Genomic DNA, 26621 nt, shown 5'->3' on the forward strand with positions numbered 1-26621 from the left:
AGAACATGGAGGCTCCACACAGGAGGTGAGGATCCAAGCAGGGACCTTCTGGCCGTGAGGAGACCCCTGGACGCCGGCCCTCATCGGCGCCACAGCCTTGTTTATCCCATTTCTCTCCCGAGCCGTTGGGTGGTGGTGGAGGCTGCAGGTCAGTGAATCGCCTCTTTAAGATTTGGAGAGCATTAATGGAGGAGCGATTCATTCATAATTAATTAGCAGCGATGCGGTTTGGTTCAATTAATAAAGACTTTGGTGTGCAGTTTATTTTAAAATCCCACTAATGTGGCTAAGCGGTGGAAAATCCCTGCATGAAATGAAGGTCTTATGAAGAAAACATTAATGCAATGATTATGTTTTATGAATTATTAATATAATGCCTGAAAAGGAGTTCATCACCTGCACCCGCTATTTATTGCCACTTGAGTGGGATCTGTTTTTTTTAATTTGTCCAGAAGGAGTGTTGGAGGACCGGATCATTTCAGTTTGTGGAGACCACCTGCTGGGTTCCCCGCTGACAGACAGCTGCAGGGAGGAAGGATCAGATCGCACATCTGGAGATAAACACCTCCTCATCCTCTGCAGAGAACGCTGAGGATCCAGAGGACGGTGAGGATCCAGAGGACGCTGAGGATCCAGAGGACAGTGAGGATCCAGAAGACGGTGAGGATCCAGAGGACGCTGAAGATCCAGAGGATGGTGAGGATCCAGAAGCCATCAGAGATCTGTCTTCTGCTGGTGGATGTGCACCAAGAAACGGCAGGGTCCCTCAGGACCTGATCCAGAGCCCCCATTCCACTCAGCGACTGTCTGGACGTCTTCTGCTCGCTATTTCCACTGTCATTAACAATTAATGTCTTTGTCATGACACACACACACACACACACACACACACACACACACACACACACACACACACACACACACACACACACACACACAGCCAAAAGAAAGAGATCAAATCCCCTGTTTTCTCTACTGCTTATGTACATGAACCAGCTCTAATTCATCCATTCATTCTCCGTACTGGCGAGTGTGTGTGTGTGTGTGTGTGTGTGTGTGGGGGGGGGTGACCCTGCTGTGATTGGCTGAGAGGGGGTTCATCCTGGACCAATCACAGGGACGCATACAGATCCTCATTCGTTCACTGATCATATTGAGACAACCGTGGCCGAAGCAGGATCTCTTTAATTACACCTAGAATTCATAAGATCCAACCAGTCCTGCTCTTGCACACACACACACACACACACACACACACACACACACACACACACACACATGGGTCTTCCTCACGAATCTAAGAGTAAATGAAAAAGTGAGGCGACGTGTCGTGAATGGGAAGGAGGGTTCTGCTCTGAGCCTCCGTCTGGTCCGATGATCCGGTTTCATCCCGCGGGCCGGGTCACTATCTGAGACCACCAGAGCTCTGGCAGCCCTTGAGACAGATGACAGAAAACCTTAGAACCACAGAGAAATTGTGTTTTCTGTGTGTGTGTGTGTGTGTGTGTGTGTGTGTGTGTGTGTGTGTGTGTGTGTGTGTGTGTGTGTGAGTCAGGGACAGAGAAAGAGTGTGCCTATCCAACTGTCTCATCTGGCCAGATGGCCGCGAGTCCCTCTCTGTAGATGTCAGGGATCAGTCGAGGGCTTAGGGCTCCGAAAGCCCTGCTGCTCTCCGGCTGCCCTCATGCAGTTCGTCATGGAAGACTACTCACACACACACACACACACACACACACACATATAGAAGATACTGTCTTATCAAGGAAAGGGAGGGAATCAGAGCCTGACATGTGGAGGAGAAAGTTTCAGCGTGGAATCAGCCGGAGCTCCAGCGCTCTGAGGACCACAGGAAGCCTTTAAACACCAGGACTTTACAGGCTGGTGGATCACGGAGATCTTTCTGGGTGTGAAACCATCTCGTCCTCTTTTTCCATCTGGATAAAACAAGCGTATCTCTTTCAATCTTCTTCTCCTGGGCTGCTCCCTACAGCCGATCATCTGCCTCCATCTAACCCATCACACTTCCTGTCCTCCTTCTCCCCGTCATTAAACAACCTCACATCTTCTTCATCCCTCCTCTGTCCGTGTCCAGAACATCTACCATGTGCCGACTCCTTCCTGAACCTCTCCACCTCCTCACTCCCGAAGAGGAACCTCCACATCTCCACCTCCAGCTCTGGATGGATGGATGGACAATCTAAGCCTGGAGGAGAGACAGGAGCTGGGCCTCCTGCTTCAATTGGCTGGATTTGACCTCTTGACCTCGGAGGAGTAATCATGCACATCCAGTCTGACCTTCTGACTTGTAGGACGTGGCCGGGGGGCGACTCTCCATCTCACGCCATATTCGTGTGTGTGTGTGTGTGTGTGTGTGTGTTCTCTGCGTTATTCCTGGAGCTATTTCCGAGTCGTCTCGAGCTCCTTCACGCTGACCTTAATTGACTGGAGCGTCACTTTCCCCCGGCGGCTCACCGCTACTCCAAACGACGTTTTCAAAAAAAAAAAACACACACAATCGCTATGACGACCTGAGCTACGCAATTACACTTTTGAGATCCCTCCCTCGCAACCGTCTTAATAGGTTCCCTCGAGTCGCCGGCGCACTTGAAATGTGCGTGAACAAAATGGTATCGGCGCGCTTTTCCTTTCGTCGCCGCCGCTTTTCCACATGATAATAATCGGCGCGCTTGTTATTCACCGAGCCGACGCGACCGCTTCCTCGTCTGAAGCGCTAGCAAACCCAGCCTCGCTCCTTCTCACGGGCTAAACGTTTGATGGCTCACTTGCTTTTCATTTGCAAAGTAGCTCCAGACGATTTTAGAGCGGCTTCGAATCAATGCTGTTTTTTTTTAATCACGCCAGGTTTTAATGAGTTCGGAAAAATCAAACGGCGGCTATCGAACACCCTTGAAAATGAGTTTGTATCCCGCCGTCCATTAAACTCACTTCACGTCCCTAATGGAACGACGTTTTAGTCGTAGAACGGGAGCCAAATGAGAAAAACTCAGGTTTTTTCAATTTGAGCAATCAGTATTAAGTGGATTGTGAGACAACAAGAGATGCAACAATTACAGTCTCAGAAAACCACAACCCCCAGCCGTTGCTCTTTATACCACAAGCTGACCATTTCACAGCAAATACACCTCCAGTCAGAAACTGTCCATACACACCATTCGGAGCGCTTTACACCGATTCGTTCATTCATTCACACACCGATGGTGGCAGAGAGGGAACAACAGAAAGGAGAGTCACCGCCATCACAGTGACATGAAGAAGAAAGTGAACTAACTGGATATTTCATTCATTCATTCATTCATTCATTCATTCATTCATTCATTCATTCAGAGCCATACAGGCAGAAAACCTCTAACTGGGGTTAGGAACTATGTTATGTTTGGACTTAGAGTAGGGTTAGAGATGGGATTTAAATTAGTTTGGGGGTTGGGTTTGACATTAGGGTTAGGGTTGGGATTTAAAGTAAGGTTAGGGTTAAGATTTAAATCCCTAACCCTAACCCTCACCCGAGGGTCAAGTTTAAATCAGGGTAAGGGTTAGGTTTAAAATTAGGGCAAGGGTTGGGATTAAAAGTAAGGTTGGGGTTAAGATTTAAATTTAATTTGGGTAAGTGTTACAGTTAGGATTTAAATTAGGGTTAGAATTCAAATTAGGATTATGTTAGGATTTAAAGTGGGGATAGGAAATAAATTAGGTTTAGGGTTAGGTTTGAAATTTGTTTTAGGGTTCGTATTTAAATCAGTGTTAGGATTGGAATTTGAAGTAAGGTTTGGGTTAAGATTTTATTTAGGGTTAGGGTTAGAGTTAGGTTTTATGTTAGCGGTAGGATTCAAGTTACGAAAATTTTAGGATTTAAAGTAGGGTCATGGTTAGGATTAAAATTAGGGTTTGGATTTAAATCAGGGTTTGGATTGGATTTAATGTAGGCTTAAGGTTAGTAGGGTTACGATTTAAGTTAAGTTTAGGATTTATGTTAGGATTATGCTAGGATTTAATGAAGGGTTAGAGTTAGGATTTATGTTAGGGTTATGTTTGGACCTAAATAAGGGTTAGGTTTGGTTCTGAAATTAGGGTTAGAGTTAAGATTTGAATTAGATTTGGGATTAAATTAGGGTTAGGAGTAAATCAGGGTTAGGGTTGGGATTGAAATTAGGGTTATAGTTACAATTATAGTCAAGGTTCTGATTTAAATTAGGATTATCCTAGGTTATGTTTGGATTTAAAGTAGGGTTAGGATTTAAGTTAAGATTAAGATTTAAGTTAGGGTTAATATTTAAATTAGGTTTTGGGTTGGAATTAAATTAAGTTTGGATTTAAGGTTCAGACTAAGCTAGGGCTATGTTAGGATTTAAATTAGGGTTAGGATTTAAGTTAACGTTAGGGTTCGTGTTTAAATTAGGGTTGGGGTTCAAGTTAGAGTTAAAGTTTGGAATTAATTAGGATTAGGGTAACCTAATTTAAATCCAATCCTAACCTTAACCCTCGGAGAAGGAAGGCAAAGGCACTCGGCGGAAGCGTGGGCTTTGTGATGCGACGGCGACACGTATCTCCAGAGACTTTACATCCCACATCGATATGTGAGCGTGCATTTGTGTTTCCGTAAGCAGATTATTCATTCTTATGGACTTGAACGGTAGGACGGGTCTTCTACTCATGCTAGCTCTCTCTCTCTCTTTCTCCCACACCATCAGCCTCAACGTGTTCTCCAGAATCAAGAGGGTTCCAGCGACATCTCATATTTACATATCAATCCACGGGGGATTAAGGCTTTTCAATGGCGGCGCTCCGAGGCGGGCCTCCCTCCGCCGGGAGCCGGGCTCGCGGCGCCACGCCGGCCATGAATTATGCAGGAATCATCAAGGGGATTCTCAGGTCAGCGGTGATTAGATGTCAACAAGCGAGCGCGTGGGTTCGGGACGCGTTCGGGACAATAATCTCCTCAACGCGTCCGATCCTGGTGGTGTGACGGCGTTTGGCACTTCCTCTCAAGGAGGACGACAAGAGCCGACAGAACGGGGGGGACGCGACGACCACCAGGAGCCAAAGGGGTGTCCTTCATCATGGGATACACTGGATCTTATCTTATCTTATCTTATCTTGTCTTATCTTATCTTATCTTATCCTATCTTATCTTATCTTATCTTATCTTACACAACCTTAAGTTGCCTTACCCAACATAACCTTACCTCATCCATTTATCTCACCTTAGCTTACTTCCCCTTATCTTATCATATCATATCTTACGCACCTTAACTTATATTACCCAATGTTACCATAAATTGTCCTATCCTATCTTCTCTCACCTTACCTTACCTGACCTCACCTTATCTTATCATATCTTATTTTATTTAAGGTTAACGCATCTTAACAACATAACCTTACCTCATCCTATCTCATCTCACCTTATCTTACCTTATTTTACCTTACCATACCATGCCATTCCCTACCTCACCTTACCTCACATTAGCTTGCCTCACCTTGCCTTACTTTATCTTATCGTATCTTATCTAACCTCATATTACCTCACATACCTTAACTTACACAACATTACCTTACCTTATCCTGTCTTATCTTATCTCATCTCACCTTACCTTACCTTATCTTACCATACAAAGTACACGCTTACCTTACCTCACCTCACCTGATCATATTTTATGCAAGCTTGACTTATCTTACCCAACATTACCTTACCTTATCCTATCTTGTCTCACCTTATCTTACCTGAATTTACCTTATCATACCATACCATGCCATACGCTACCTCACCTTACCTCACGTAAGCTTACCTTACCTTACCTTACCTTATCTTACCTTACCTTACCTCACCATATCTTATCATATCTAACGTAACCCTAACTTACCTTAACACACCTTGCCTTACCTCACATTAGCTTACCTTACCTGGCCTCACTTTATCTTGTCATATCTTATCTAACCTCACATTATCTTACCTTAAGCGTACCTTAACTCACCCAACTCTGCCTTATCTTCGCCTACCTTATCGTATCTTAAATCAGGGTTCGGATTTAAATTAAGTTTGGGGTTAGGGTTTGGATATAAAATAGGGTTATGATTGGAATTTATAGTAAGGTTAGGGTTAAGATTTAGATTAGAGTTATGGTTAGAGTTGGGATGTAAGTTAAGGTTAGGATTTAAAGAAGGGTTCTGGTTGGGTTTGAAATTAGGGTTCGGGGTATGATATAAAGTAAGGTTAGGGTTGGGATATAAATTTGGGTAAAGGTTAGGATTTAATTTAGGATTAGGGTTGGGTTTTAAATTGATGTAAGGGGTTAAGATTTAGAATTAGGATTCAAATTAAGGTTGGGGTTTAAATTACGATTATGTAAGGATTTTAAGTAGGGTTGGGTTAGAAATTAGGATTAAGGTTAGGGTAAGGGTTAGGCTTTAAAGTAAGGGCTGGGTAAGATTTAAATTTGGATTATGTTAGGATTTAAAGTAAGGTTAGAGTTAGGATTTAAATTAGGGTTCGGATTTAAATTCGAATTATGTTTAGGGTTTGAAATTAGGGTTTGGGTTGGGATTTAAAGTAAGGTATCTTACTTTAACTAATCTCACCATGCGATCCGTAGCGTACCATCCCTCACCTTACCCCGCATTACCTATCCTTAATCCGGTTTATCTTTAAACTAGCCGCGTCTGCGGGCGGTGACATGCAGCATTCATTCTACATTTGTCGAATCCTCCGCAGCTCCACGCGCTGACGTAAAGGCGCCTGGGAAATGTGGGGAAAAAGTCGAAAAGGCACCGACATTGATAGTTCCGACCTGAGATGAACAAAAGATCAACAATATTACCACGGCGGAGGAAACGCAGTCAATGGCCGGCGGTGTGTAGGAATCAATGGGGAAGCCTTGCGTCTTTGTTTCCACCCACACATATAATCAGAGGGCATTACCAGCAGTCTTTATCTCCCGGCGGCGCAGAAACACACCCTGCTATTCGGCACGACACGTAAGCCGAGGCTGATGAGAGGAGGGGAAAAATTCAGCTCGGAGGACGTCGGCCAGACGGCGGAAGCCGTGCGGAGAAGCACAAAATCGTCCCGTCTTCAGACCGAGGAGCTTTGTGGGAAGGAGACGGACGGCGGCATCCAGGCTAGCGCAATACTTTTATTCCCTCAAATGTCTCGCTCTCTTTTTCTTTCTGGACTTCGGTCATCGTCCCGAGCAGGATGAGCAAATAGGAGGGTAGAAGCCGCCATGTCTCTGAGTTTGACCGTTTTGAGAGGCATTTCTTTGGAGAGCCCTTCAAAGCCGGAGCTTCCTTTCCTTTTCCCGGTGACACATTTTCTCTTAGTCATAAAACAAATTCCAGGTTATAAAAAGGCAACGAGAAATCTCCTCCCGGGACAGGATTCAAAGCAGATTCCCCGGCTGGAAATTGGCAGAAAACGGGAGGGAAGAAGGGAACCCCGAGCCAAAACCATAGCGAGCCACCCATTTTCAAACTTAGTCGTTCGCGAAAAGGCCCGGCCCCCGAATCCGTTTCATTTGATCACGGCCGAGGAGCTTCTAAACAGCAAACAGCCATTAGAGAAAATTGTCTGAAATTCTGGGAAGCATTAATTTTCCAGCTTCGCCGCTAAAAAACACATGCCGCCGCTTCACTTTCCAGCTCTTTACTGCAGGAGGCCTGAAGATACTTTAACCACAGCCTGGGCCGGCCCAGGACCTCATCCAGGACCGGGAGGAGGGGGGGGGGGGGGGGGGGGGGGGGGTGATGTGACTGCACACACCAATTTATGTCCCCACAGCACCAGTTACTAAAACACACACACACACACACACACACACACACACACACACACACACACACACACACACACGTTCATCTCCTCACTGCTAATTGGATCGTGGGTTTGCATTTTTGGACCCCCATTATCTCGAGCCATCTGTGGATATCTCAAGGAAACTTTGATTAGCAGAAATGTTGTATGTGAATCTTGTCCAAATGCACACACACACACACACACACACACACACACACACACACACACACAGATCCAGCACATTATGCTGCTAGCCATCAGCTGTACTGGATGACAGGCAGCCTTCAGATGCAGATCATTTGCAGAGACGTTGCATCTCCTCAGTCAAGCTGTGTCCGCTCACCGGGGGCGGCTCTTTTGCATTTCTAGTCAGTATTTTTCAAGAGGGAATCCTGATAGAACTGGGAAAAAAGTGAAGACCAGATCAATAATGCGGCCGTCCAACAAGAATTACCGAAAAAAAAGGCTACCGATCCACTTAACCGGCCCCAAAAAGCTGTACTTTCGGCATGCGTGCTGGTCTAGGATCTGCTGACCGGCGTCTGCGAATCCACGCCTGCCCTTCACTCGAGGTCCTCGTTGTGATGGATTCAACCATCACCCCGCTCGCCGACGGCATCAAAGTGGAGAAAACACCCGACGAGGATGTGAACAGAGAAAATCTGGGTCGAAATGACAAGCGGGGCGTCTCGGAGACGGCGGCCGCCATTGTGAGCGGCCTCTTAAATATCCCGGAGCTGCGTGTTCAGCAGCTGCGGCGGCGGCTTAGGGTGCAGCGAGCCGGGCGTCTCGGCCGAAACCTGCGGCATCCATAGAAATGCGGGTGTGTACGTCACCGCGCCAATAAGCCCGACGTTTGCAGGCTAGCTAAGAAGGTGTGTGTGTTTGTGTGTGTGTGTGTGTGCAGCCGCGCCATAAACCATAAATCGCACCGCACAAACTCATCCGGTCACTTCCCTCGCCTCCGTCCCTAATGGAAGGACTTAAATGCATAACAGCATTCGCTCATTGATTCCCCGTCAAAACAGGGTGTCCGGTGAACCTCCTGCATGTTCTTGGACTGCCGGAGGAACACAAGGAACATGAAGACCTTGCCCAGAAGGTCCCCGCTGGAATCCAACCGCGGACCTTCTCGCCGTGAGGGTGGGCCGACCTCCGCGCCCCCCGATTAGTCGACGGCGCGGCTTGCAAAACGCCATATTTCGCGGTGTGCGGTCGATGGCGTTGTGTGATTGAGCGGTCCCGTCTTCTTCCACGGCTCCCCGATGGCTGTGTTTACCGGTTACCTGGAGCTCCGGGGTCGCCTCGCTCCGAGCTACACCTCCAGCACCTCATCCATCACCGCCGTCCGGCTCCCCGCCCGGGCTCCCTGTCACTTATTTTTCACCCACCGCCCAAAAACATGGCCGGCGCGCACGGATTCCACCGAGGGACGCCTATAAATCCGACGCCTCAAGCCGAGACGGCAATCAGAGGAGTTTTTCCAGAAAGCTATTTTGCGGACGAGGCGAGGCACGGCTGTTTGTGCTCCGCTTCTCCCGCAGCTGAACTTTCCTATTTAGACCTGTCAGCGGGCTTGTTGTGCTCGGCGGTTTGCGGTCAGATGCCGTTTCCTAAATAGAAACCATCTATCAGGGGCTAAGTGGCGGTTGAGAGATGTCATTGTGGTCAAGAGTGGGTGACGGCGGCGGAGGAAGAAGTGGTGAAACCCCTGGAAAAGCAGCTCCTCGGGCTGCTTTTATTCTTGTGTAACAGCTAAATGGGATGGAATGGGTCCAGTGCACTTGAGGATAAATAGAATAAATGTGAAAGGAGTGGGGAGGAGGGCGAAGAGGGGGAGGAGGCCGGGATCTGACAGGACCGCTCACATTTAGCGTCCGTCCGTCCGTCCGGTCCCGCAAAGACAGAAGAAACACTCCTGAGGCAAGGAGAAGACGTCCGCCGCCGCTCTGCGTCGGGCCTTTCCGCTCTTCCGCTCCCTCGCAGCGACTTGATTGATCACGATATAATCGGCTACAATCGCTCCGGCTCACGCTCGCCACGATCGATCGCACCGACGCAAACACACAGACGCCACAAGCCTCTTTTTGTTCCTTTTCTAAAATTCGTCCCGCCGTCACCAACAAAACCTGCTGACTGAAACCTCCACATGGACACAGACTGATTTTATACAGATATATCCCTCTTCTCAAGATAAGATCAGATCAGATCAGATAAGATAAGATAAGATAAGATAAGATAAGATAAGATAAGATAAGATAAGATAAGATAAGATAAGAGGACTGAGATGAGTGAAGTTAAGTTAGGTTGAGGAAGAGAAGACAAGTTAAGGAAGGTAAGACAAAATAAGTAGATCAAGTAAGTTAAGTTACATTAAGGTAAGATAATATAAGGTAAAGTTAATGTAAGGCAAGATAAGATAAGATAAGATAAGATAAGATAAGATAAGATGAATGAGATGAGTGAGGTTAAGTTAAAGAAGAAAAGACGAGTTAAGGAAGGTAAGACCAGACAAGACAAGTAAATCAAGTCAGTTAAGTTAGGTTAAGGTAAGATAAGATGATAAGATAATGTAAGGCAAGATAAGATAAGATAAGATAAGATAAGATAAGATAAGATAAGATAAGATAAGGTGAGGTCAGGTAAGGTGAGGTAAGATGAGATAAGATAGGAAAGGATAAGGTACGGTAACACTGAGTAATATAAGTTTAGGTGCATAAGATATGATATGATATGAAAAGATAAGGTAAGGTAAGCTAAGGTGAGATAAATGGATGAGGTAAGGTTATGTTGGGTATGCAAATTAAGGTTGTGTAAGATAAGATAAGATAAGATAAGATAAGATAAGATAAGATAAGATAAGATAAGATAAGATAAGATAAGATAAAATCACATAGAAGTGGAGATGGTTTAGCCTACGGCAAGCTAAGGTAGGCTAAGGTAAGCTAAGGTAAGCTAAGGTAAGATTCCCTCCAGTTTCGAAGGCGCTGCCAGCTGAGTGGACGCAGACGGCGTCCCTAAGGGAGGTGGACAATTCCACGTCTTTCTTTAGAGCCATTCTGTCGCCGTGCGGCAGGAAGAAGGCGGCGTGCAGATCCCAAGCGGCCGAGCGTGTGGTGAGGAGCTGAAACCCCCGCCGTTTGCACCGCTGCACCTCGCAGCTGCAGAAGAAGGGCAGCGAGCGGGGGGTGGTGACCCAGGAAAGTCCCGAGATCAGGTTCCAGATACCGGACCCGGCCGCCGCCGCCGCCACATCCTGCCCGGACAATACGCTCCGCCAGGGTGACCTCGCATTGACGCACAATGATTGCATTCTTCCCTCCTTACCGGGTCTCCGTCGTGGGACGGGGCAGTCGGCCACACACTGCTCGATTGTCACCTTAGCAGGGTTTGACACACACACACACACACACACACACACACACACACACACAAAGGCTGTATTAATGCTATCGCAAAGCGCCTGGGTTTGGAGCCACAATGCGGCCCCTCTTCCTGTCGGGCCGTTCAGGTGCCAGAGACAAACCCGGTGCCGGTCTGTGATGGATGGACCGTTATCTCTTGGTCCCACGTCCCCCCGGGTTTTTATCAGCGCCCCCAGACGGCGGCCGGGCGCTCCCCCGCGCCCCGTGCGGCCCGGGAGGTTTTCGGTGGTCCGTTTTCTTAAAGCGCCCCGCCGACGGCGCCCGTTCGCCTGGAGCGTGGCGTGGAACGCGGGCCCGCATTCCTCCGCCCAGGAATTTACCAGCAGATGCTTCTCGGGGCGGCGGCGGCGCTGCGCTTCCACCGGCCGTGTTTGGAAACATGCAACGGCCCGGTGTTTCGGGTGGAATGCAGCTTCAGCCGGGAGCTCGGCGCCGCTTTCCGCTCTGAAATTCAATATCCAGACAGAACTGGGTGGGTTTGACGCACCTGTGCGTTACCAAGGCAACTACAAAATACATCTTCAAAAGAATCTTATTACATCCAGCCGGATGTCACCTCAGCTGCACGTTGTCATGCATATTTAACTTATTTTGCAATTCCTTCATTTCTTTTATTCTTGTTTTGATTGTTTCAGTCATGATACTGCCGGTCCTCTCGCTCACTGGGCCAGAAGCAGCGTTCATGTGGACGGACTCTCACTCTCATCCCGTTCACCCTCTCATTCACGCTTTATAATGACACGAAAGCATTCACTCTTTCATTCTAGTCACCTTGAGACAAGCAAGCATTTTAACCTGTCATTCACACATCATATAGAAGCATGAAAAAAACATTCGTGCTGTCATAAAGTGACATACAACATTCACCCTCTCATTCACCCTTTATAATAACACGAAAGCATTCACTCTGTCATTCTGCCGTCATCCACAGTTAGCATTCACTCATCCATGCAGACATTCCCTCACTCATTCACACCCCCTGTAGACACACAACATTTCACTCTGTCATTCTAGTCACCTTGAGACGAGAGAGCATTCACACATCAAATACAGAGATACAACCATTCACCCTGTCATTCACACATCTTATAGAAGCATGAAAAAAGGATTCATGCTTAAATAAAGAGACATACAACATTCACTCTCTCATTCACCCGTCATGTGTACAATTCACTCATTCATGCAGGCACTCGTTCACACCTCCTGTAGACACACAACATTTCATTCTGTCATTCTAGTCACCTTGAGATAAGAAAGTGTTCACCTTGTCATTCACATATCAAATACAGAGATACAACCATTCCCCCTGTCATCCCAACATCTTATGGAAGCATGAAAGCATTCATGCTGTCATAAAGAGACACACAACATTCACCCTCTCATTCATCCGTCATGAGTACAAATAACCATTCACTCATTCATGCAGGCACTCACTCACACCTTCTGTAGACACACAACATTTCATTCTGTCATTCTAGTCACCTTGAGATAAGATAGTGTTCACCCTGTCATTCCGACATCTTATGGAAGCATGAAAGCATTCATGTCTACATAAAGAGACACGCAACAAGCACCCTCTCATTCACCCGTCATGTGTACAATTCACTCATTCATGCAGGCACTCACTCACACCTTCTGTAGACACACAACATTTCATTCTGTCATTCTAGTCACCTTGAGATAAGAAAGTGTTCACCCTGTCATTCCGACATCTTATGGAAGCATGAAAGCATTCATGCTTTCATAAAGAGACACACAACATTCACCCTCTCATTCATCCGTCATGAGTACAAATAACCATTCACTCATTCATGCAGGCACTCATTCACGCCTCCTATAGACACACAGAACCGTTCACCCTCTCATTCACCCGTCTGGACCTCCAGCATGCGGAGGAACCCCACGCAAGCTGGAGACCTTCTGGCTGCGAGGAGGAGGTGGAACCCGATGAGCTCCACACGAGGCTGAGGAGCAGCTCCCGTGCAGCTCGGGCCAAACATTTGTTTTTCACGTCCGACTTCATGTTCAAAGGCCGTGTTTGGTTTTGATCCTTTTTTAAATTCTACCGATTCAAACCCGGCTGGGCGGGGAGAGGGTAACAGCAGAACAAAGACATGCTGGAGTGTGTGTGTGTGGGTGTGTGTGTGTGTGTGTGTGTGTGTGGGGGTGGGGGGTGGATGGCGAGGCGTTGCGTCGTTTTCGCTCCCGTTGAAAGCACAATCCCTTTAAATCAAGCGCCGCCGGTGCTTTTACAGCCACTGAAATAGAAACGCTCATTTGGGACGTCTAGAATTCGTGTCCCGGCGGGAAGTAAATTTTCAACATTCCAGACAAATGTGGCAGCGGCGTTCCGAGCGGGATGCCGGGGAATTCACCCCGGACGCTATTTTAGACCATAATGATACCATATGCAGGCAGAAAGGAGAGGCACGCAGCGCCCAGACAAAGGAGAAGACACACAATGGCAGCGCGTAGGTTTGTTGGAGTGTGGCGGCGTGCACACACACACACACACACACACACACATGGATTTTTGGAAGATGCAGAGATTTTTCTCGCCCTTGTCGGTGGGGATTCTGATCCTGGCGCCGGCGATAGAGCAGCACATCTTGTTGTTCAATTTCCACTATCGGAGCCACAAGCGCTCTCCATCCCTGCGCTTCCTCCTTCCCTCCCTCTCTCTCTCCAGCCTCCTGGGTTGCTAACGCTCTCTCCAGCCTCCGGAGAAATCGTGGCCTCTGCGAGAGTCAGCGAATCAAGACCGCAACGCCGCCGTGGCCATCGAGAAAAGACGGAAGATGGCGGCGGACGTGTTAGCCGACTGCCGATTAGCATGTGACGGCGCAGCTCGGAAGGAAACCTCGAAGGGTTTCTCTCAGGACTCTGGGATCTGTGGCGACTCTGGGTACCAAACCAGCTGCAACCATCTCTGTTTGTTACACAGAACCATCTGGAAAACTATCTGGAGAAGTACTTTGGGGCGTCTGCGGTCGCCGGTTGGAATCCCGCCTCCTCCCGTCAGCACGCCGGCACCCTGGTTTTTCGGGGGCTCGGAGCGTCAGAGCGGTCGTCCTTGGAAACAAAAATTCCCTGGTTCCTCCACGGTGGCTTCAACGCAGAGGTCAAATTTTGCTGACGTTGTGCTCCTTGCAGAGCTGGACGTGACAGAAAAAGTCTTCTTCAGTTTCCCCCGAGGGTCTGGTTAGCGCCCGGCGTGGCAGATCTGCCGCCATCGCCGTGCGAGCGGGGGAATGTGTGCAAAGAGCCGATTGGAGGAACCACCTGTCAATCACTGCACGTCACCGCAAATGCAAACAGGCTTTTCTGGTTTTTTTTTGGTGTTATTTTTGCATAAATGCAAACTCTTTGATGTCATCGAGGGATTTTCCTCCCAGGCGTTTTTGTGACTCTTTGATCGATCGAATCGGATCCTTTCAGAAAAATCTCGCCGTATTTTCTGCGCTTCTCAGACGCACCAGAGGATTATTCTGACCATCCAGCTGGATCCACCAAGAACTCAAGTTCACACACACACACACACACACACACACACACACACACACACGCTTATAGCTCATGTGTAGGACTGTAATCACATTACGATGAGGGTCCTCGCAGCTCTGCCGCATCGCACTGCGGGCGCATCAACACTTGTTCGACACGGAGAATAAAAAGAAGGGAGGGATCTAAAAATACGGAGCCGAGTGGAGACGAGGGACGGCGGAGGATTAGCGAATCAGACCAACATGTCTGGAGAGGAGGCCGGCGGGAGGCGGGGGGACGTTTCCAGGGGAGGAGGACGGCGAGGGACGTTCACGTCCTCGGGAGCCGAACTCACCAAACGCCCACGTGAAGCCGGGTTGCCCGGACGGTCCGTCGGTCGGTCGGTCGGTCGGTCGGTCGGTCGGTCGGTCGGTCGGTCGGTCGGTCGGTCGGTCGGTCGGTCGGTCGGTCGGTCGGTCGGTCGGTCGGGACTTAAAGGCTTTACGAGTCGAAAAGTAAGAAAAAAAAAGCCCTTTGTGTTTCTCAGCGTCTGAGACGGAAGTTTGTGTCCGTCACAAAAAAAAAAGAAAAACAAGTTTGAGATTGGAGACGGCGTGCCGGAGCACTCGGTGCCAGATGCTCTGCTGGAATTTAGGATGGACGGCGAACTGAGAGACGGATGAAGCAGTGAAGAAGAGAAGAAGCAGGGAAGAACCAGAGAGGGACCAGAGAGGAGCCAGAGAAGACAAGAGAGGAACCAGAGAGGAACCAGAAAAGAAGCAGAGAAGAACCACAGAAGAACCAGAGAGGAACCAGAGAGGAACCAGAGAGGAACCAGAGAAGAACCAGAGAGGAACCAGAGAGGAACCAGAGAGGAGCCAGAGAGGAACCAGAGAAGATCCAGAGAGGAACCAGAGAGGAACCAGAGAGGAACCAGAGAAGAACCAGAGAGGAACCAGAGAAGATCCAGAGAGGAACCAGAGAGGAACCAGAGAGGAACCAGAGAGGAACAAGAGAGGAACCAGAGAGGAGCCAGAGAGGAACCAGAGAAGAACCAGAGAGGAACCAGAGAAGAACCAGAGAAGATCCAGAGAGGAACCAGAGAGGAACCAGAGAGGAACCAGAGAGGAACCAGAGAGGAGCCAGAGAGGAACCAGAGAAGAACCAGAGAGGAACCAGAGAAGAACCAGAGAAGAACCAGAGAGGAACCAGAGAGGAACCAGAGAAGATCCAGAGAAGAACCAGAGAGGAACCAGAGAAGGACCAGAGAAGAACCAGAGGAGAACCAGAGAGGAACCAGAGAAGATCCAGAGAGGAACCAGAGGAGAACCAGAGAAGGCCCTGTGTCCTCCTGGTAGATGGTCGGACGCACAGCAGTGCCCAAACACACACGGCTTAACGTCCTCAGTCATTTCAACACTTCATTACACACACAGATTGAACACCACCATATTAATAGAGCAGCATGTGTGAGTGTATGTGTGTGAAAGTGTGTGTGTGTGTGTGTGTGTGTGTGTGTGTGTGTGTGTGTGTGTGTGTGTGTGTGTGTGTGTACACTCCTTGTGGACAACAAGATGAGCTTGTTAATTAACAGCGCTGCTTTAACACTAAATGTAAACAGCTCCATTCTGCGGTTTGTCACATCTGCCTGGAAATCAGTCACACACACACACACACACACACACACACAAACACACACACACACCGACACACACTATGTTAACTAGTGTACATACATCCCAGTGTAGATGTGCTACGATCCAGATAGAGTGTTTTTACGCCGCCGCCCGTAACGGGAATATAATAATCAATCGACTCTGCAGACGGACGCCACGACTCTCTGATTGGCTGAATAACTGACAGCGGGAGGAGGATGAAGGGCGGCGTGTAAAACGAGCGATCCTCAGCCACATTAGAGCGGCTTAGAAGCCAAATTAATTTTAAAGACCTGCAGAGGGAGCGGGCTGTTCCTGCAGCCTGGAGATGAGCTTCCGGCTTGGCGCTCTGCAGCCGCCTGGCCCGAGAACTACTGGGCTGCATGGGAAACAGATGTTGCCTGACAGCAGAACACTATCTGTGTGTGTGTGTGTGTGTGTGTGTGTGTGTGTGTGTGTGTGTGATAGAGACAATAAAAGGAAGTTTGGAGGGAGTGACAGCAAATGTTATGGTTGCCACATATGTGTCCGATTTCCTCTGCCTCCCCCCGGAAAAAGAAGCGTGAGTGTCTTCGGCGCTGGACGGGGATCCGAAGGTGGGACGGAATCACAAGGCTGCTGAACATCTGACCTCCGGGACCGAAGCTCCTGATTCACCGGGTCTGACGGCGGTCGCTCAACCGGGAAGGTGGCGAGGAGGTCCGTCATGCCTTCATTCATTCCTCATCTCCACGGCTCTCCTGCGGCCTGGGACGCAGGGGGCGGAGCCTATCCCGGCGCTGACCGGCTGAGAAGGACGTTCCTCCTGGACCGGTTCCGCCGCTCACCCTCTCGTTCACGGGTCCGAACATCTGGGCTCGCCGGGGAGCCTCCTGTCTCCGTACGCAGGTGTTTTATGATGACATAAACATAAACTCTAAGGTGCAAGGTGTCGTTCTGCGGCAAATTAACATTCACACATTTACTTTACTTATCTATTACTTATGATTATATTCACAAACTCAGCATGTCATGCCTTATATATGTCGTATTTTTATCCTGGTTGGTCTCGGCCGCTTTGCATCTTGCTTATTTTTGTCTATTATTGTCATCGCTATCGTCAATGTTGTTGTCTATTTCCACCCTTGCTGTTTTTTTGCCATTCTGTTGTCCGTTCTTACCCGTAATGTTGTTGTTCTCTCTGCTGTCTATTTATCTATGGATGTCTTACTTCTTTTAATTGTCTTCTAATTGTCTCTCTATTCATATTTATATTCCTATGAATTGATTCTATAACAGTTCTGCTGCTGTGATAACAGAATGTCCCCTATGGGGATCAACAAGGTTGTTCTATTTATCTTGTGATCTGCTGAGATGGGAGGGTTGATATCGGCACCGGACGGCGTTTCAGCAACTTCACGCCGGCCGTCACACTCACCCGCTCACAGCCGCCGGAGTCGTGACCGAGGAATCGAACCGCCAACCTTCTGATGGGACGGCGAGTTTGGTAACGCTCAGAATCAAACGCCGCCTAAAGTTCAAGTGATTGGTTTTACCGGAAATGAGGCGAGCGTGTCGCCCTCTGAGGCCAGGCTTTTAAGGGAACGTGCACGCGGAAGACCTCGACCTCGTCCGACGTGGCCTCCGGCGTCAAGGACGCCCGGCGGCTCTGACGAGACCCGCAGGAAGTTCTGCGGTGGAACTTCAGGAGCATCACAGCAGGCGATGCTGCTCACGCTGGTAAACACAAGATAGTCTCATGGAATCCAACAGATAAGCAGACACTAACAAAACAGAATCTAATTCTGTTTAAACATAAACAGCATCAAACTTCACCAGCTTCTTTCTGTCCTCATTTTACAGATAGAGTAACCACACACACACACACACACACACACACACACACGTTATCATCCCTTGCTGCTCCTCCCCTTTGGAGTGAACGAGGCAAAATTAACCCAAAATATGACCAAGAGATAAGACATAAACGTGAAATTGGCTCAATCCCTGTGTGTGTGTGTGCGTGCATGTGTGTGTGCGTGCATGTGTGTGTGTGTCAAGGCATTATTTGGACTCGTGGCCGTCACCTCATGTGTAATTTATCCGCAGCTCTGAGCAGCTACAGCTGTGGTTTGGCTCTGGCCTTGCAGATTTTCCAGCACCAGCCCTGAGTGATGGAGGGTGCCTGAACTCTATAACCCCTCCGGAGCTTCCTTCTCCTCGCAGCACATGTGTGTGTGCGCGCGTGTGTGTGTGTGTGTGTGTGTGTGTGTGTGTGTGTGCGCGTGAGTGCCGCAGCTGCACGAACAGCTGTCTTTGCTAACATGCTTCATCTGTGTCAGTACGCAAGCCTGGAGATGAGCTGAGACAGGCACCACGCGGGAACCGGGGGCGTTCTTATTGCCCTCGTGGGGCATCTTTGACCGGCGGGAGGGGCATGTTGAGCCAACGGCCACGCCGTGATAAGAAAAAGGAAATCATCTCCGGGCCCCAGGTAAAAAATGCACGCGCATGTGTTATTAATTGGAAGTGCTTATGCGCCATCTTGCTACATTTATCCGTGAAATGCAACATTGTGGTTCCTCCCAGCGGGGGGGCCGGCTTGGATCACAATCCATCTTGTGAAGATGAAGGACTCCAACCGCCGCCGCCAGCAACAGTAGACCGCGCTCGTGTCCGAGAGCAGCTGAGGGAACTCGACGAGCCTCCGCAAACGCAACAAAAAAAAAAACCTCAATTTCACAGCTAACGGACGCCGCGGCCCCTTCCGTGGATTCAACCCGCAACGGCGTTCCCCTCGCAGAGGGTCTGAATGGAACCCGTCCGGATTACAGGGGTCTCCGCCGGCCCGTGACACGCCGCCCAGATGAGAAAAACCAAAGTCGACCGGCTCTTGGCTCGCGTTACGCGACACGCCTGTCAGATCTGCTCGCGCTCACCAGGATGAAATGGAAACGGGGGTATATTGTAATTGCCCGCGGTGCATTCATGAGTCCATTACGACAGAAGGGGCAAGCGTGACCTATATGAGTTCTACCAGGCGGGCTCACATGCAATGAAGGCCGTGCGTTGATGCCGGCGGCGGCGGCGCCTCCGGGCCCAGGAAACAGGGACGCTGACCTCCGCTTTCTCAGAACATATGAAACCTTTGAAGCATCCCTTAGCGTGCGGACGCCGGCCCTCGCTACCTCACTACCTCGCTACCTCGCTACCTCGCTACCTCGCTACCTCGCTACCTCGCTAGTAGCACGGCTTGAACGTCACGGTTCCGTGTTCGCCAAACGACCGTTTGCTACCCGACCGCCTCTTCCCGGTAGATGTAACGCTCTGGAATGCTGACTGGCGCCGCTAGAATCCGTCTCGCCGGTCCGCCAACAACGCAAAGGACGCTCGGGTTCATTTTGACGTGGCGCGACGCGTCGGGGAGGTTCGGTGGGTTTCAGAGACGCGATTGTTTGATTCTTAAAAAGGGAAAAAAAAATCAGCTCAATTCATGGACAAACTCGCCCTGGCAGTTTTCCTTCAACAAAGGATCAATACTGGAGCGACAGCAAGTTTCTGACCGGAGCCAGAATTCCCTGAAACGTGAGTCCAAACCTCCAGAGATCCCTGAAGCTCTGGAGTCCGAGGCGGCTCCCGATCAAGCTGCTCAAGCTGCTCCGACCTGAAACGTCGTCTCACAGCACAAACAAACAAACCTCTCCGACGGGCGAAGAGATAGTCAGATATAACGGAGATTCGAGATCGAAGGAGCCTCTTTGAACCTCCGCTTGACGTCTGGGGGAAACGCCGAGCTCCCCGACCCACGACGCTCCGCCCACCCCCCCCCCCCCCCCGGAGGAAAACGTGTGACGCTTCAATGCCAAACAAATAAAACTTCCCCGCGTGCCAGAAGAAAAGGTGATTTCTCACCTCTATTTCCGTATGATATTTTCGTGTTTCCGCTCCCGGGATTTCTGTTTAATATCCGCAAACAAGGGGAGACGGATGGCGGTGACAGCGCAAGACGACGGTTTCAATGAAACGCGACAGGCTCAATAAAGCACGGCGGGAATCCGAAGCGTATAATTCAGAAGCCGACACGCAATTATAAACAGAAAGGAGCGTCGCGACGTTTGACGTAGACGTATGTAGTTCCTTCGAGCGGAGACACTGAGCGCTTCTGAAATTGGATGTTTATGAGTCCGAGTGCGCGGGGGAGTCTGAAAGCAGCCGCGCTAAGTTTACAGCCAGCCGATGAATTATAACGGGTTTGGAAGCGGCCATCTTCAGCATCTCCGCCACGCTGAGGATGCCGCACAGAACCTCCGCTGGGGGAACATCTCGTCCATTCCCAGGAGATCGGCGAGAGGCGATCCGCCCGACGCCCTCCTCCCCCGACCCCGGCTTCAGACCGAGGTCTTCATGAAGGCTGACGTTCGACGTTCAGGCCAAGACTCAACGCCAGGTGAGTAAACTCTGAATGCGTCTCCATAAATCAAAGCCTGATGGCGGAAAAAATTCACTTTATCATCTGTTTGCAGCCACTGCTTGGATTCCTTCCTGCGTGGAGACTCCATGTTCTCCCTGTGGTTCCTCACATTCCTCCAAACAAGACTCATCAGATATTTAGAAGATGCTGAGAACATCAACTCCTTCCTTTTATTAGAACTGACTTTCCAGACAGAACTTCCTCTTCTAAAATTCAGAACATTTTGCTTTCTTTCATTTTATCCCGACTAAAGTATCGGGGTCGACGGCACCGCGGGGAACGAGTTAGAGCCTCCGCCTCAAAGCCAGGAGGTCCCCGGTCGGATTCTGGAGCCTCCGTGTTCTCGGGTCTCCAGTGGAGACCTTGCATTGGTGTGTGAACCAGGGAAAGAACGCTTGTCTGTCTTTTCAGTGCACGGCACGAGAATGAGAAGGTGAATGGTCGTGCGAACCCGTTCCAGTTCCGGGTTGAAGTCGCCTCTCGCCCGATCGGCTGAGCGGCTCCGGCAACATCGCCACCCTGAGTGCAGGATACTCCAAAAACCAAATGAACGGATGAACCAGCCTCTTCCCCTCTCTCTCTAGCCCCGCCCACTTCTCTCTAGCCCCGCCCCTTTCCATCTGGAGAACCCGAGCCCGGTCGTCTTGTTATCGCCGCCGAGAAAACGGACGCTTTTCTTTTTTCACGCCTGATGTCTCTGCGCGTCTCCCAGAAGACGTCTCCACAATGGCCCGGCGCTCGCTTTAATTAACACATAAGCCGACTGATGTTAATTAAAAAAGCAGACAGACATCTGAAAAAGAAAGAGGATCTAAAGGCGGAATCGGTGAATTTAAACGCTTCGGATGAGGTTTCGACCGGCCGCCCGAGACCACGCGCATCACGAGAGGGTCCTTCAAAAGACAACGGAACCACGCCGGCGCCGGGACTCACTTCATGGGCTTGAAGAGCGCCTGTCCGTAGTTCTGGAACGTCATGATCAGCTTCAGCTGGGTGCCTCCAGACTTCATGGCTGGAAGGGAGAAGAACGGAGATGTTAGGTGACGACACGAACGACAGGAGTCCAGATCTTTGGACGGCGGCCGCGATCCGAAGGACACGTTCGACAGTAGCGACATTCTGAGCGTCGCGCGTCTGAGTTTGGGATAAAATGCACAGAGTAGCGTCGGGTTACTGGGTGACGCCGTGAATTCGGGAGCTCACATTCGCTCCCGAACATGAAAGTGGAGTCCAGCCGACCCTCTCGCCGTTTCTGGTTTGCGGTCGGTGGCCGGAGAACCCAGTGAGAAACAAACTCCAGGGGCAGGAGATACAGATTCACTAGAACAACTCTGCGCTTCCTCGCGCTGCTCACAGCAGAGATGTTAATCTCCAGCGCCGACGAGCCTGTGAGAGCTTTCACCTGGAGACAAAACATCTGACAGTTTTGTTGGTCGGCGTCTTCAGCCAAGCGGCGGCGACGGATTCCAGAGCCTCTCGGTTCTGGTCGGCGTCGCCGGCCAGGCTGCCGATCGGCTGCCGAGCTAATCGACGATACGCTTTGATTCCCAAACAGGCCGACGTCTTTAGCGTGAATTGACGGAGAACCCGCCGGCGTCAGAGTCCGATCATCTCCTCCATCATCTCCGGCTAATTCAAAACCGCAATCACTCATTCTGTCAGAGACCCGTCATTCTGACACCCCGTGACCATCAGTCATGTCCGCCGTGTCTCCTGGAGAAGCACGAAGGCTGCACGTCGAGCAGAAACCCGCGGCTTCCTCCAACTCTCTCGGCCTTTTTATCTCGGAGCTGCCGCTTCTCTCGGCTTCACGCTCGACGGCTTTGGATGTCGATGCGCCCCGTCTTCCGTCCCGCCCCGGGCTGGTTCGTCGTCTGCCGGCTCCGAGGACGGCTGAGGAGATCACCGGCAGCGAGTGAAAGGATGAAGCTAGCAGGCTTTTTTCCTGACGTGTGATTTAACGCGGCGACCTCCGGCCCGTAAGCCCGGATCTTCGAGGAGCCGCCGTCCTTCTGCCGCTCACGCACTTCACATCCTAATTGAAAACCGCCAAAGGTAATCCGCTCGCCGGGTCGCTTCTCGGGTCGCACCCGCGCCGTGCACGCAACAGGAAATGACGTCACGGAGGCAAACTTCGACTGATCCCCCCGGAGGCCGGCAACGATAAGTCTTCTGTGCCACAACTCCATCTTCTCTGGACTTTGAGGAAGCTCTGGGCTTCACCGGCTCACCATCAACCTTCTGCTAGCAGCTTCCAGACACTGCATGGGGAGATTTCAATGCCTATGTTGTGCAATTACAGCGAGACAGATAAGTGACGAGTGTGTGTGTGTGTGTGTGGTTGTGTGTGTGTGTGTGTGTGTGGCTCCCAAGCACATGTTGCTCCTAACTGGTGTTTTCCACAGGTGTGTCTGGGCACAGATTGATGCTTTCACTGTCTTAGCAGTTAATGTCCCTGCCTGCGGTGAGCTGTGTGTCTGCTGGCGCCGTGAAAAATCACCGTTGGCTCTTTTGTCGTGCACGAGGGCGCGTCAGGTATGTGCACGGTGGCGCTGGTGTATTTGGCGGGACGGCACGGGGAACGCAAGGATGTTAAAAGTATAAAAGTAAAGTAATCACAGTAATAAGTCATTAAAAAACACTTTCCTTCACAGAGGAAGCAACAAGAAACCTGTGTTTCTATAAAAGCTAAGCAGTCCTTCCATCAGCTTGCCAGAAGATCCCATTCACACACTCTGATCACACACACTCTGATCACACACTTCGATGTGACCCTGCCGGGCTCAGCGTCTTGCTCAAGGACACTTCCGGCACCAGGAACCCTGAGGAACCCCGTGCAGACAGAGGGGGAGAACATGGAGGCTCCACACAGGAGGACCTCCCGTGGGAATCCAACCAGGGACCTTCTGGCTCTTGACCTCGGCGACTCGCCTTCCCCTCCGGTTCAGTCTTGAGTTGACTTGTGCGTCCGTGAGGGAGGAGGAACGAAACCTCCCGCCGGACCAAAGAAGGTCTCCTGAAGGCACGTGAAGGAGCATCAAGGAGGAACCAGGCAGGTGGAAAAACAACGCGGAGAACATCGGGAAGAAGCGCCGCAACCGGTCCAAATAAGAGTTGTGAACGCACGCCGTTCGGATCTGCTTTGTGAACGCCGGGTTTCTCCTCAGCCTCCGTCCAGACTCTCGAGGCCGGCAGATGGAAGCGCCGGCTTCCATCGAGCTGCCGCCGAACACGCGGCAGGAGGTCAGTGTGTGACAGGAGGTCAGTGTGTGACCGTTCACAAACGGAGTGTGTGATTCCAACGGCTCCTGGTTCAATGTCATGTTACCGCCTCAGTGTGGCGCTATTGAACGGGCGGGGGGGCAGGGACGCGTTCATCTATTCCCCCGATCAATGAGCGCAGAACGTGCGACCCGGCGGCGAGGGGAGGACGGCGGCGCCGACCCTCAGACGCCATATGCAAGTGGTTACCGTGCAAAAATGGCAGATGAGCCGTCGGAGCCTTTGGCACGATGATCACTTAGACCGTTGGAGAACTTCTTCTTCTTCTCCTTTGGTCTTCTCCCTTCAGGGTCTCCACAGTGAATCCACCTTCTCCATCTCACCCTACTCTCTGGATCCTCCTCTCTCACTCCAACCACCTTCATATCCTCTCTCACCGCGTCCATCCATCTTCTCTGTGGTCGTCCTCTGGACCTCCTGCCTGGCAGCTCCCGTCCCAGCATCCGTCTGCCAATATATTCACAATCCCTCCTCTGAGCACGACCGGTGAGAAACTCTAATCTGGTATAAAAACAACAACAAAACGCTTTCTAGTTTAGCAATAAATCATAACAGATGGGATGCGTGGGGGGGGGGTGGGCGGGTGACGGAGGAGCTCGGGCCAGAAGGTGTGACCCGGACGCCGCCGGAGTGAAAAGTGTGAAGAGCGTGGGGTTTCTGTGGCCGCAGAGCGGCAGATATGTGTCTGGTAAGTCAGCCAGAGGACGCGTGGCGACGGCGCCCGCTCAGCTCACCCGGCCTTTTAGGAACAACAGCGCCCGCACAGAATCACGGGAAGTTAACGGAATTTTGCTTTTTCCCTTTTTGCTCTGCGGAGGGAAGAGGGAACTATTGGGGAATTTGTAAAAAAAAAGCCCGGAGGCCGGGGGATCCCTGCACCCCGACACGCCTCAGCCCGGACCCGGACACGCCGGTCCACCCGTGGACCTTTGACCCCGCCGGCCCGACGGCCGCTCGCTCACCTACGCTGGTGATCTTCTGCGCCAGCAGGTCCTTGAGCAGCGCGTCCAGCACCGGGCTGTGCCTGGAGTACAGCTCGTAGCGGTTGATGCCGATGTGGAAGCGCAGCCAGTTGGGGTAGGACTCGGCCGTGCCCTCCGCCCCCGGGGAGAACTCCTCCTCGTCCTCGTTGGCGTCCTGGTTGTGCCTGGAGACGCGGGAGAGCAGACGCGTCGGTCCCGGTCCTCGTCTCCGCAACACCTGCGTGAACTTTACGGTTCGCTTGGAGGCGCGGAGCAGGACGGGAGGACGCGAATGCTCGGTGACGCCCCGGGCGGCCCCGGAGCGCGGGGGTCTGCACCCGCGGTGAAGGCGTGCAGACCCGGGTCTTACCAGCCCTGGTTCCCTGCGGCGCGGGGGTAGAACCTGATGTCGGTGTTGACGTTGAATAAAGTGTCCGCGTCCGTCAGGGGCGGCAGGTCGGTCTTGAGCAGCGGGTGCTCGTACAGCGCGCACAGGCGGGAGGCGGCGCGCACAGGCGGGCCCCCGGCGCGACCCCCGCCCGCCTCCCCGATCAGCGGCTTGTGGTCCTCCGCGGGTCCGAGGCGCCCGGGAGGCTCGGCTCTGCGCGCGGCAGACGTGGTCTTCTCCACGGAGCGCGACGTGAGGTTGGAGCCCGGCTCGCTGCTGAAGTCCTGCAGGATCCTCAGCGTGTGTTTGCCGGGCCAGCCGCCCCCTCCGGCCGCCGCCGCCGCCGCCGCCGCCGCCGCGGCCCCGGCGCGCAGCTTCCCCCAGCCCGCCGCCTCCGCGCCCGCCCGCTGCGGGCACTGGCAGCCGCGGTCCCCGCCGGCGGAGCCCGCCGCCCGCTTCTCCAGCTTGGGCAGCAGGTCGACCATGATGTGCATGGTGCAGGCCACCAGGAAGACCGTGAGGAGCAGCACTCGGAATTTGCGGAAGAGGATCATCTTGGTCCGGCCGGAGCTCCCGCGGAGCGCCGACGAGCCGCGCAGACGTCCGGCGCTCTCAGGCGGCCACCGAGCGGCGGAGAGCCGCGGTCATCGCTCGCAGCCCCGCCGACATCCAGCGATCCGCCTCTCCTCCCTCTTCTCTTCTTCACCTTTCGCTTTAGATTCGAGCAGGATCCTCGGGAGACAGGTGGACGGAGCGGCGCATCATGAGCGCCGGACGCCGCCGCGGAAGAAGTGCCGGCCGGGGAGGGAAGGAGGCAAGGAGGCAAGGAAGGAAGGAGGGAAAGAGGGGGAAGGAGGAGGAGGAGGAGGAGGAGGAGGAGGAGGAAGAGGAAGAGGGGGGAGGATGAGGAGGAGGGGGCCGGCCGGTCGGAGCTCCGAAAAATCAGCTGCCGATTCAAAAAGAAAAGCAAACAATCTTGGGAAGCGCGGATCCCCGCGGAGGGAACAGGTGATGCCGCCCGGCCGCAGGTGCAGCTCCCCGGGTGCGAGGGGTCCGGCTGCCGCCGCCGCCGCCGCGGAGGGAGCCTGTCATACAAGCGGCGGGACGCCGAGCCGCCGAGCCGCCGAGCCTCCCTGCCCCGCTGGCGTCACCGACAGCGGCCGTCTGCGGCG

The 26621-nt window shown here is 51.6% G+C and overlaps 1 protein-coding gene across 1 annotated transcript in view; it reads right to left on the reverse strand.

Annotated features, from left to right (window-relative positions):
* The window catches only part of fam20ca (FAM20C golgi associated secretory pathway kinase a), a 35468-nt gene extending 9324 nt beyond the window's left edge, over positions 1-26144 (reverse strand). Inside the window, exons 1-3 of the mRNA XM_086176225.1 lie at positions 25432-26144; positions 25062-25246; positions 21751-21829 (exon numbers count right to left, since the gene is read on the reverse strand). Coding sequence (XP_086032351.1) covers positions 21751-21829; positions 25062-25246; positions 25432-26003 — 836 coding nt within the window. The 5' untranslated portion in view covers positions 26004-26144. The remainder of the gene's footprint in view (positions 1-21750; positions 21830-25061; positions 25247-25431) is intronic.
* Between the last annotated feature and the right edge of the window lie 477 nt (positions 26145-26621).

The sequence above is a fragment of the Fistularia commersonii genome, chromosome 28 (assembly GCF_037954325.1).
Source record: "Fistularia commersonii isolate RoL2024-O1a breed Wild chromosome 28, RoL_Fcom_v1.0, whole genome shotgun sequence".
NCBI lineage: Eukaryota > Metazoa > Chordata > Actinopteri > Syngnathiformes > Fistulariidae > Fistularia > Fistularia commersonii.